Raw genomic sequence first — 13358 nt, 5'->3', positions numbered from 1 at the left:
CTCATGTAAATGTGGGTTTCTTGCTTTGTCTGATTTAAATAAACTGATTTTCAGGAGTTATCAGCGTATTGCTGCGCATATAAAAGTGCTCAGTGACCAATTGCGTGCTATGAGCTCTTTTTAGCTTGTTAACAGCGCCCCCGTGTGTTGGATTCAACGATCAACAGCAAATTCTTTTATAACATGTTCTTCAGCTGGTAGCTGGACTTCATGTGCGCCGTACTGGTTCTGTTCAGTATCCTATCAGTTAAATGAGGCAATATATCGAAACATTACACGCTTTATTTTTTCGACGTTTCACCTGCTGTAGCCTAACGCATATTTGTTTAAAATGACGAAGTCAGAGTCAGTAAATTTCTAGTGTTGTGTACAGTACAATCATCCCCCCCCAAAAAAAAGAAAAAAAGAGAGAGAGAGAGACAATGAGAGTACTCTAGTTCAACAGTAAGCCTTATCTATGTTTGGACTGTTATTACAGAGTAACAGCTCAGTCAATAAAACACACATCTTCCTCGGAGAGAGAGAGAGTTCCACTTGTGTGTAGCCTAGGTCAAAAGTCGTCCTGTCATGTGACCATATAGCCTATCTATATCCTCATTGATGAAGTGAAAGCCTTGCTTCATATCAGTGTATTGCTGCTAGCGTTTGGTCCATAAGAGAAGTACAGTTTCCCCCAAATGAAGAACGGGAGTCATCAAAACCCTCAGCTAGAAATCATGTGAGTAACTTCTGCTTTTGACAGTAGTGACAGTGAGTTTATTTGACATCAATAGTAGGCCTATACTTAGAAATGACATTCAGCTTTTAAAAAATGTGTTTCAGATGTAACTGTTTTGATATTCTCAGTATTGTTCATTTAGGGATTTTTATTATACAATACATTTTTATTTTAAATTATTAATTGGTCCTGAAACAAATTTGTTTTGTGTGGTTATTTCACCTAAAAATGAAAATTCTGCCATCATTTACTCACCCTAATGTCATTCCAAACCTGTATAACTTACTTTCTTTTGTGGATCCCACGAAGAAACAATTTGAAGAATGTTGACGCTGCTTTTCCCCCCATTTTGTTTTTATATTTCTCTTTATTTTATTTTGACATTTTTTTATTTATCCACCCCCCTCATACAATGAAAGTGAATGGTGACTGAGGTTGTCAGTCCCTTACATTCTGCCAAACATCTCCTTTTGTGTTTCATGGAAGAAAGTCATACGGGTTTGGAATGACATTAGGGTGAGTAAATAATGACAATTATGAATAATGAATTTTTACTTTGGGGTGAACTTTCCATTTAATTAATAATCTATTAATTAAGCACACCACAGAAACACAATTTAACTGATACCATTACAAAAATAGATAAGTATACACTTGAAAGACACTTTGGATGCTGCATGCTGTTATGTGAAACACATTCTTTATCGACTGGACAAGATAATAGTAGAAATGGCTAAAATTACCCTTAAAGTGCAGCAGTTGAATTGATCTTTAAATTAATTTGGACAAAGTAAATGGATCAATGAATGCAAACGAAGCTCTTAGAATTAGGGCACGACTTGATGCCAAAATAAGTTGTTAATGATAAGGGGCACTGTTTTTAGGTCACTGGTGCGTGATAAATCTTATCTGTCGATATCCAGATAAATTACGTTTTTAGGACACTTCCCCTACTTATATAATAACAATAAAATTGATAACACTGATGGTATTTAACCTAACAATAATGCTCACTTTGATGGTTTTCTTAGGTAATTGGGTCACATTAAACGATCATACTGTTTGACAATTTAAAGCTGTCTTGATTCATATTCATATTCTAAATTCTATTAATTCATGCATATTGTATATTTATGCTGTGATCTACCACTCCCATTTTATTTTTCATTTATCTTTTCTTCTCTTTCTCTCAGGGAGGGATGTCAGAATGGAATTTCAATAGATTTGTTCCTGCACTGTTCTCTCGTTCCAGCTGTGAGTAATGCATTTACCAAACAGAAACCTTTCCCCTCTCCCCTAGAACAGGAAGTGATGGTTCTCAGTCAGATAAGGATTTCTGGTCCACATGATTACATGAATATTAGACAGGATAACCTCTGTTCAAAATAAAATTAGAAGTACAAATCCAAAGCAGACTGCTTATGTGATCTTATTCCAACAAACCAGTTATCTAATATTTACTGTATTGTGAGTATGTGGGAGATCAGGTATTGTTGTTTCTTTGAGTTGTGATTAAAGATTTAAAGGGATAGTTTACTCAAAAATGAAAATTCTCTCATCACTTACTCACCCTCATGCCATCCCAGATGTGTATGACTTTCTTTCGTCTGTAGAACAATTGACGATTTTTAGAAGAATATCTCAACTCTGTAGGTCTATACAATGCAAGTGAATGGCGGTCAGAACTTTGAAGCTCCAAAAAGCATATAAAGGCAGCATACAAGTAATTCATACAACTCCAGTTGTTAAATCCATATCTTCAGAAGCAATATGTATGTGTGGGTGAGAAACAGAACAATATTTAAGTTCTTAGTTTACTATAAATTCTCCTCCCTGCCCAGTTGGTGGCGATATGCCAAATGAATGCAAATCGCCAAAAACAAAAGAAGAAGAATGTGTAAGTGAAAGTGGAGATTTATAGTAAAAAAGTACTTAAATATTGTCAGTTTCTCACTCACACATATCATATTGCTTCTGAAGACATAGATTTAACCACTGGAGTCGTTACTTTTATGCTGCCTTTTTATGGTTTTTGGACCTTCAAAGTTCTGGCCACCATTCACTTCATTGTATAGGCCTACAGAGCTGAGATATTTTGTAAAAATCTTCGTTTGTGTTGAGCAGAAGAAAGAAAGTCTTACACATCTGGGATGGCATGAAGGTAAGTAAATGATGAGAGAATTTTTATTTTTGGGTGAACTATCCCTTTAACACAACTTTAAAATTTGGAATGGAATTCCAATGGAATGTGCGCATCTCAAAACAAATGTTTGGAGTGCTAGAGTAGCAGTAATTCGGCCAGCAAACATTGGAATTCCTTCTCATAAATAATGTGTAGAAAAGTTCAGAATCGAATGATGTAGTAGCATACGCTACTACCAATCACAACTCAGTGTTTACGCATATACCTCATATTTTATGACGATGCTTCAAGTTTAGTTTTTTAAACCGGAAGAACGAAATGGCCAAAAAAAAAAACAAAAAAAAAAAAACACAACACTTAACAATAAACATAATGAGTGCTATAATTGTTTTCAATGATGTGCAACCTGTACATATCTGTTAATATCTAAAAAAAATTGTTTAGGGGTTTCATGACCTTTTAAGCCACTCTTAATGTACGAAAAAGTATGAATGTCATTGCGCTAAAGCTGAAGTATGTAATTTCTGCGCCACTAGCGCCACCAAATGGAATTGCAAAAATAAACTTTGTTTTCAAAACAGATTTCTGAATACATCCTTCGCCTGCGGTTGGTCATACAAAGAGATAGTCCTGCCCCCAACTCATGCCATTGGTTAAGTAACATTGTTAGGAGAAAGGAGATAGGAGATAACATTGATAAGAGAAAGTATTTTAACATTGAAAAAGTGACCTACTTCAGCTTTAAATAACAAAACATCAACCCAAGTGGCATCCACAAAGAAATGATGCTAGACCTTTTCTACTTTCACTGCTTGTGCTATCTTTCTTTAAAATAAATGCCACTTGGTTTAATGTCTATACTTGGTTTTGTTATCTTATGCTTCAAAATTCTTATTTTTTTAAGTGTGGCATAAGTGTTCAAAGACTTTTTGGGGTGACTATATCAATTTGTGTTCACCTCTGCTTTATAATTAGAATAATTATATTATTAGATCATTAGGCTTGTCTCGCAGTGTGTTTGTAATGTGAGTGTTTCATTTTTTTCTGTGTTTCAGATCTGCATTGTAGTTCTCCTCTCCTTTGTACAGCGTAGAGCAAGGGGTCAGCCCTTTGAGGAGCGCTTTCCATATCTCAGGGGTCGATTTGGCATTGTGGTGTGAGTAACCTTTGATTTTTAAAAAAACAATTTTTTTTACCAAAGTGTAAAATATAGTTCTTATTTAAATATTTTTCCCTGTTTCAAGACTCTAATATTTGACTTATATTGGAGATGTATTTATTTTTTATTTTTCTTAGGCCACTGGATTTCATTTGCAGCCTAAGTAATCGATGGTCTTATGGTTTTGCATTCGGTGCTATTGCTCCTAGTGTGCTTCAGCTGTTCTCTGAATCCTACACCCCGTTTCCTGTGCCTAACTGGGCTAAAGGTACATAGCAGTTTATATAGTACTACACACTGTAATTGACCTAATGTATCACATTATTATGTTTTCTGTGCTTTCACATTATAATGAGACTATGCATCATAGAACTTTTCACCTGGATTTTGCTATAGATGTAACATCTGTGTGTTCTGTTCTATTGCACTATCCCATGATGCTCTGTACAGTCCTACAAAAAATACATATATTTGAAATGTACCATTCTCCCTATATATGATCAGAGGAAATTTACTATTGAATTACCTTTGTGTCTCTCATTCAGCCATTCTTTACCTGGTGGGAGCAACTGAAGTTGGTGTGGCCTACCTGCCATTCTTTGCTTGTCTATCAACACCACACCGAGCACTAGGAGGGGTTCTAGGTCTTCTGTACACCCTCATCTGGTACATTAAAAAACTAATTTACACAGAAAAAATGCTCATTGTTTTAAACGATAGAATCTTGTCCAAACTGTTAATTATCTAACTAGTATCTAATTAACTCTCTTGTACTAGCTAACTAGTATGGCGTTACTATACCTATATTTTTGCAAATAAATTTTTACGTGCCTCATTGTACATACAGTATCACGGCAATATTCTGGTGAAACAAACAATTGAGGTGCTACAAGAACAATGATATTTATTCTGTTTCACACAAATCACGAGTAAAAGGGCAGAGTATCAGTTCAAAACACTTAGTTTTCGCTCTGTATCTTACACAGTGCTGTCTTATGACATCAAAACACATTTACTATAGCATATGACATTTCAGACAGTACATTTGAACATTTACATACATAACCATCAACATTTACAGGCTTATTCAAGCACAACCAAGTTGCGCATTAGCTAAACTAGAGCATTGCATTTGCGATGCAAAGGACCGGGGGGACGAGTACAAGTCGACACACGAGTCGAAAGTGTCATAGAAGCACCACAAAATGCCGTGGGTACTTTAGTAATTGCGTTTTTCATCTCACATTAGCTTTTATCATACTATCGGTTAGGTTTAGGTTTAAGGTTTTGGGGTAGGGAGGTAGGTAGGTTTTGTTGATCTAAAACTCAATAGAGCATTAACCTTAAAAAACATCTGTTTTTCATCTTACAATAGCTTTTTATGACACTATCGATTAGGTTTAAGGTTTAGGGTAGGGATAGTGCACTAAAAACCTGATCTGTTTGGCAGAACATTTAACTTAGTTTTAGCACCACACAGTGTACATTTCACCTCGAAACTGCTGCGATACGTGTAATGATCCACATCATATCATTTTGCAAAGATCTATTTTTATGAGATCAAGCTGTTGATGTCATAGATATAAATATAGTTAGGATTGTTCATTTAACTGTTGATTCTGTCTGTTGTTTGGATTTCAGGCTCATTGTGAGACTGTATGACACAATAAGCTGTCCATCTGGAAGGGTTGGTTAATATTATTAATTATTAACTTACATTATGAAGTTTATGTTCACATGTTAGCTATAATTGCAGATAATCTACATGTGTGATAGTGTCACTGGACTATAATTTATAGGTGTGATAGCTGATAAATAAAGTATCGAATGCATTTTGCTGGTTGCAGGTTTTAGGCAGTTATGAGAAATTTATCATCTTGTGGCCATTCTTCCTGTGTTTGTGTTTCCTGCTGGGTCGGTTTGTGTACATCATTGTGAAGGCAGTAAGAATCCGCATGCAGCTACAAGCTGATGAGGTCAGACCCTAAGACAAGTTTTGTTGTAATTTATGTTATGTTGCAGTTGTTTTCTTTTTGAAAACATGGTCTAAATCCACAATTTGCTTAAAGTCAACATGAAACAGCATCACAACCAATGATATATATAGAACTGGATTGCTCATGACATCATACCATATAGCTATGCCCAAACATTCCAATGTCCCTATTGACTTAATAGGAAGTCATCTAATTTCAGCGAGTAAACATTAATCATTCAATCACCGATTTTATATCTGAAATCTGCATGTACATCCCTACAATGCAAACGTCCTACACATTTAATTATTTATTTATTTAAAGTTGGGAATTTTTCCTGTTTTTGAAAGCCAGAGCAAGTTATGAACAGTCTACCTCTAACAATCTTCATCAGCGAACAGATCAGCTGCATGTAAACAAGTTCACTGAAACTGAGGTTAGATACAAACAGACATTTTCAGACTTATTTATTGTGATAATCGAAGTGTTTGTTCAGAGTTACTTGTTTTATGTTTATATCAAAAAGTGCCTTTTTCTCACGGTCACTTGAATAAGAGCGCGCACTCTCTCTCCCTCACGCGCAGCGCCTGAGGGAGACACGCAAAGCAAAGCTGGTTAAAATTAAACTGATACTGATTCGACTGGAGGACAATGAATTAAACTGACTCAAGAGAGCACATCAATGGGCATTTAAGGTGATTTAGAAATCCCTGTCTGACTTTTTTTAAAGTCCCTTTCGGGGGTAAGGAAGTATTGTCACCCTATTTTCCTACTTTACAACTTGTGGACAGTTTTCCCGCTTCCTTTGGTGATTATTGTGCTGTCCTGATAGGCTGAACACTGGGGCAGGTGAAAGTTCTGACATCGCGATCCGCATATATCTTCTCCCTCGTAACGAATATTATCCATAACAAGCAAATCAAACATTAAACATGATTGTCACTAGAGGGCAAAATGCAACTGTCCTATCCGTAGGTCGGAGATGGTGAAACAGGTGTTTTCTCCTGTCAGTCATCGACGCTCTATGAGAGGTTGGGCATACTAAGATGGCCGCTCGAACACTTCCAGTGGCTTCACCTCCTGCTGGCATATTACAAAGACAAACATGCAATGATGAATTGTTCACAATAAAGAACTTGTATTTAGGAAACTAAATAGGGTCAATTTGATTTCATGTTGACTTTAATTCACAGTTATAATAAATCAGCTATCTATATTAACAAATGCTGCAGTTGTTGATATTGCTTTGTTTACATGACATATAGAATGAGGAGGAGTTACATTCCCATCAGTTCAGATATGTACAGACTCTACTGAAACGGCCTCCTGAATGGTACGCACAGATCAAACATGAACATAAATTAATCAATGTATTCATGCAAACCAACAACATACAAACTCACTGTTCTATCTGCCCTCAGGATAGAAAAAAAAAGTTGGTTCCGGAGAAAAGTGTATGACTGGGATCCTCATTTCAAATTTCCTAACAGAATGATTGGCACTTCAGTTATCTCTCTGATTGGCTTGTACACGGTCAGTTAGCTCTCACTAATATACACAATTAATTTAATATACAACTATGGACTAATATTTACTATTTTCAAATTGTCAATGCTCAAATGCTTCTGTTCACTTTATTATTATAAAAAGTAACTTGTAAAATATAAGTTACTTGCTTATGTGTCTGTGAAGATGACCCTAGCAGACTACGGCTTGAGTGACTACGCCTTTGATAATTTAGATGCTTTGAGGGACTCATTTGCAGAGATTGCATCATCCTGTAACCAAACAGACAACATCTTCACATCCCTCATACCAGGGCTGAAAGAGTTCAGCAATATTGCGCGAAGTAAGATATAAGAGCTGCCTTTCTTTCTTTGTTTTCTTTTATTTTGCTTCTGATACACGGACGGACGGACGGAAGGACGGACGGACGGACGGACGGACGGACGGACGGACAGACAGACAGACAGACAGATAGACAGATTATAAAGATGGCTTGATAGATAGATAGATAGATAGATAGATAGATAGATAGATTATAAAGATGGCTTGATAGATAGATAGATAGATAGATTATAAAGATGGCTTGATAGATGATGGATAGATAGATAGATAGATAGATAGATAGATAGATAGATAGATAGATAGATAGATAGATAGATAGATAGGATGGATGGATGGATGGATGGATGGTAGATAGAAAGATAGATAGATAGATAGATTATAAAGATGGCTTGATAGATAGATAGATAGATAGATAGATGGCTTGATAGATAGATGGATGGATGGATGGATTGATGGTAGATAGATAGATAGATAGATAGATAGATAGATAGATAGATAGATAGATAGATAGATAGATAGATAGATAGATTGATAGATAGATACCTCAACATAACACTTAAAAGTGTTTTAAACTGAATTGAATTGAATCAAATCAAATTAAATTGAATTGAATTGAATTGAATTGAAATGTTTTTTGTTTCTAGAATCTTGGTTGGCGACAACTTTTTTATCCACTCTGACATCTGTTACATATACTTTTCACGTGTTAGTATGTTACCGGTATGTATACATTCTAAATGTAATAAACATTCAACATTATAGTAATGCCAGTTTCATTAACAAGATGATACAGTTTAGCCTCAACAGTGGACTAACCGCAAGCTGCTCTTGGATTGATTGTCAGGAAACATTTGAAGAGGTTGTGGAGGGGTCAGAAAACTTTTCTTCCAGAGAAGTTCCATAAGCCAAGCCCTGCAGTCAGTGTGGTAAGCAAAGTGAATGTTTCTCTCTGTCTTTCTGTCTTATACTATGACACCTTGCTCAATGGGTTTCCTACACGGTAAATTGAAAGACAAACTAAGTCTAAGAATACATTGCTGAACGTAATGGCAAATTATTTTCTTTCTCAGGCTGCTATAACGAGGTACTCAGGCTGGCAGATAGCCTTCACACTTTGGGGTATGCAAAACTTCCCTATGAAATATCTAAAATTTTGACAATAATAGTTTTTTAATCATTTAGTTTCCATGGAATCCCTTTCTCACGTGACTCAACATAACCTTATATCCTGCTCAGAAAATGTGGTGCGATCAGCTCACAATGTTTACCATCTGTTCAGAAAGGTCATTGCCTTTACGGACATCTACCCCTTGCATACTTTTAATACTTTTACAGGGTTTTTTGTCAGCTCTAAAAGTGACCCAGAAATACAGTGGGGCTTCATTACAAATGATATAATTAGCATTACCACTTCACTGAAAAGCTTTAATGACAACATGCACTCGAGCTGGCTCCATAAGTAGTGGTCTCAGACTTTTAGACCCCACTATATATATGTATGAATTTATTGATGGTTTAATGTATTAATTAAATGTATTAATTGTTCTTTTTTTCTCTCTACAGGATTTCTGATAGTTCACTTTGTCCAGTTTATTTTTACTTTGCTTTTTGTGTATGGAGTTGTTTTACCAATCCATAAGGGACATTTTCTCAGCTGGCTTTCCAGTGTAGCCATAATTCTGTGAGTTCCATTAAAGACATCTCGTAACCAAATTTATATTTCATAAGCCCGCTCATTATGCTGTAGTTTTGGACTTGCATAAAAACCATATTATTTTATAGGCAACTTCATAGCATATGTTACTCTGAAATGTTATTTAATGAACACAGCATCACTAATTGTTCTATATTTATCTGGTAATAATTGTAAAGTGATTTTTTAAAGCATTTCCCTGCGTTGTTATGTAATTGCAGGCTGACAATATTCATCGTGATAGCCATAGCAGTAGTTCAGATTGTTCTGGTTCAAATGTTCTTCCTGCAAGACAAACTATCACCTGAGGACAAAGAGAAGCCTCTTGCACTCAACAACAGGTAGAATAACCACAATATTAGTAATAAAAAAAACTGCTAATAATGTATAAATGTAAACACATTAAATTTTGTAGATGTTATTTAAATAACCCAATCTATTTCTCTTCTCCTTCAACAGAAAGGCATTCCACTGCTTTAACTACTTTTTCTTCTTCTATAATGTGATTATGGGGTTGAGCAATTGCATTTTACGCCTTTTAAGCAGCGCTATTGTGGGAACGTGGCTGGTATCACGAATTGATCGGACCATCATGCAGCGGGGCTATGAGTCCATGGATCCAGGTATAGGTTCAGTTATATCCAGTGCTGTGCAATGAGATAAACTAAGAATTTTAAATTATTTAACTTTTTGATTGAGTGATCAAATGTTTCTATACTAGTGGAACACAACTGTAAAATGTTAAATTAAGTAGTGCACAGTAATTTTTTTGAAGTATATCGAGATAGCTTACATTGGCTTAGACTGACACCTAGTGGCCTGGATGCAGCATAATTCAAACACATTAGTTTTCAGTTACCATTGCCATTGTAGAAATTCACTATGCCCAGTAAACCAGGATTCATTTAATCCATGAATGAAAGTATCCAATAACAGGGCAGTTACTGAGATTAAACTAGTAGTATTCAGCTGGTCATGTGATGCTAACATGGCTGCCCCCGAGGCGCTCCTGCTCCATGTAGAATAAAATAGCTTTTATAAGGTTACTGATATGACTGAAGTCTTCATCTCAGATGAGTGGTCAGGATTTTATACATATGTTTCAGAACTGCTATTAATTTCTTTAGAAGTAAAACTTTTTAAATTATGAAAAATAAATAAATTAATTAATTAATTACTGAGTGAACCTTTTAAATTAATTTTAGTGTTTTTGTACAATGGGTCCAAAATTCTGAGACCTCAAGAGAAAATGCTACTATTTTTGTAATTTATAAAAAAAAAAAATAATAAAAAAACAATTAAAAAAAATTCAGTTATGAATCATATTGTCAGCATAACAATTTGAGGCAAATAATGAACAGAAAATGAACATAAATTTTAACATTTCTTTGGATTTGGTATGGTGCCTTTTTGCTTTAATGACTGTGTGCATGCAAGGTAGCCTGGACAAGTTTGTGCAAAACCTGATGATTCCAGAATGATTTAAAAAAAAATTTTAAAGAGCATCTTGTGTGATTCAATGGATGGAAGAAAATCTGACCTTTTATACAAAGGAGCTAACATTTGATTTAATACTCTAGAAATAGTGCACACTCTTCATTTGTTGTATAAAGGGGTCTCAGTCTTTTGGACCACGTTTACACCTAGTATTAAGATGAGTTTCAAGTGATCTGATAACAAGTGTTCAGCTCTAAATACAAGTGTAAATGGGCTCCAAAACGTTTTGGTGTCGGATCACAGTTGGACCCCACTGAATGTCAAATAAGACAAATTTGCATTTTTAATTGTGTGACTGTTTTGTACAGGATACAGTACCTGGATAGGGATGATATTTGCTGATCATTACCATAGCAACCCTGTTATGGTGTCTTTCTGCCACCTACTGCTTGGCAGAACACTGGAGAAACGGGAACCCGCAGCAACCTCATATGAAACTTTTAGCAGTACCACAGGTGAGACAGATACAAATATACATGAAGAACAATAAAAGTGGGACTCATATTTCTTGACAGATGTCTGGCAAAGTGGATTGATCACCTCTCTAATATCACAGTTTTAAACACAGGCCTAAGTAGGTGCTTATAAAAAATAACTTTGCCTGTCTGCTGTTTAACAGGATGTTCAGTAGGAGGCAGAGTACGCGTGCGTTGGCTGCTGCTCTACACACTTCTGAGGAACCCTGCACTCATCCTGCTGAGAAAGAGAAAAAAACAGGAACTTTATGAAAACCAAGACCCTCTCCTGTTAGCCCGAGCCATCACCTCACAGGCTCAACAAGCAGATGGGTTCGTTGTCAACAAAACTGTCGAAACAGAACCAACACAATCAAACATCTGAAAGAGCTGGGGCTCTTGAAATCAGTTCTTGGAGACCAGAGCAGGGTCTGGTACTCTGTAACGAAGAGTTTATTGCATCTGGACCGAGAACTGGTCTGAGAGAAAGCTGGACTCAAAAGCAGTGTGCAGGGTTCAGTTAGACTGCTTTTCGTAAGAGTTTTATACATGTTTCTGAAACTAATTTGAGTGTCTGATTTGTTAACAACTAAGTGTTATTGGTCAAATAGTATTTTGTAATAAAACATTTGTTTGGGTGAATTAATTTCACTGGTATATTGTGGATGCAGGGCTGTCACTTTACTGAGGCTGGGACAAACAAATAAGGGTGGGCTTCAGCCCCCATACACAGATGTGATTTTTTGGCACCCTCATCACAGGAGAAAAATATAGATTCATGCAGAACTCCAAAAAGGGGTGGGAGCTCCACACCTCCAGGAAAGATATAGGAAGCCCCTAACCCAGGGGTGTCAAACTCAGTTCCTGGAGGGGCACAGTCCTGCAGAGTTTAGTTCCAGCCCTGCTCCAGAATGCCTCCTTGTAATCTTCAAGCACTCCGGAAGACCTTGATTAGCTGCTTCAGGTGTGTTTAATTAGGGTTGGAACTAAACTCTGCTGGACTGTGGCCCTCCAGGAACCGAATTTGACACCCCTGCCCTAACCTAACCATTTGCCCAAGTAGGTATAGCTGCAGGCCGGAGATCTCCAATGGTGTGGAATCTCCAAAAGAGGGCAAAACTACTCCAAAAGGGGGTTGTGCCAACACCAAAAGGGGGCGTCACATTCACACAAGGTTAGGGTTAGGGAAAGGGTTAGGTTAGGGGCTCCATATATTTATGCTGGGTGGTTAGGAGCTCCTGCCCCTTTTTGGAGCTCTGCCTGCAGCTATATCCTGCTCTCAAACCCTAACCATTTGTGGAAGTGACACCCCCTTTTGAATCTTGGAACGGACAAAAGACCAAGTTCAGAGGATCTGAGAGACCGAGGTGGGAGATATGGTTGGAGTAAATCAGACAAATAAGTTGGGGCAAGACAATTTAAAGCCTTAAATGTTATGAGTATTTTGTATTTAATGCAAGATGCAACAGGCAGCGAGTGGAAATCATGCAGAGGAGGAGTAATGTGATCAGAACGCTTAGTGAAAGTGAGGACTCATGCTGCAGCATTTTGAACATATTGTAGCCTAGCAATGCTTTTTTTGATTAAGCCAACAAGCAGGGCATTGCAATAATCAAGGCATGTTGTGAGCTAGGGTTTCAGCATCAGCCAAGGTAAGAGAAGATTGGAGGTGTCAAATCAAATCAAACCACTTTATTGTCACTCAACAATATACAGTGCAACAGTGGGTGAAGGTCTTGGGTGCAGTTCCGAGCAACATAGCAGTCATGACAGTGATGAGACATATACCAATTTACAATAAACATCAGATTTACACAACACAATTTACAAAGATTTAGGTGTGCAACATTCCGTAGATGAAAGAAAGCA

The 13358-nt window shown here is 36.6% G+C and overlaps 1 protein-coding gene across 1 annotated transcript; it reads left to right on the top strand.

Moving 5' to 3' along the window:
• The first annotated feature begins 589 nt into the window (after positions 1-589).
• LOC127444415 (stimulated by retinoic acid gene 6 protein-like) lies at positions 590-12131 on the top strand. The gene is made up of 18 exons (XM_051703778.1): positions 590-718; positions 1912-1972; positions 3917-4017; positions 4158-4288; positions 4566-4686; positions 5662-5707; positions 5868-5996; positions 7262-7329; positions 7418-7529; positions 7689-7845; positions 8489-8564; positions 8689-8770; positions 8915-8963; positions 9408-9525; positions 9759-9878; positions 9997-10160; positions 11343-11489; positions 11654-12131. The coding sequence occupies exons 1-18, from the start codon at positions 678-680 to the stop codon at positions 11872-11874; spliced, it is 1944 nt and encodes a 647-aa protein (XP_051559738.1). The 5' UTR covers positions 590-677; the 3' UTR covers positions 11875-12131.
• Positions 12132-13358: the final 1227 nt, after the last annotated feature.

This window comes from Myxocyprinus asiaticus, chromosome 7 (genome assembly GCF_019703515.2).
Source record: "Myxocyprinus asiaticus isolate MX2 ecotype Aquarium Trade chromosome 7, UBuf_Myxa_2, whole genome shotgun sequence".
Classification (NCBI taxonomy): domain Eukaryota; kingdom Metazoa; phylum Chordata; class Actinopteri; order Cypriniformes; family Catostomidae; genus Myxocyprinus; species Myxocyprinus asiaticus.
Note: the sequence above shows the minus strand (reverse complement) of the source record. Positions and strands in the feature narration are given on the sequence as shown.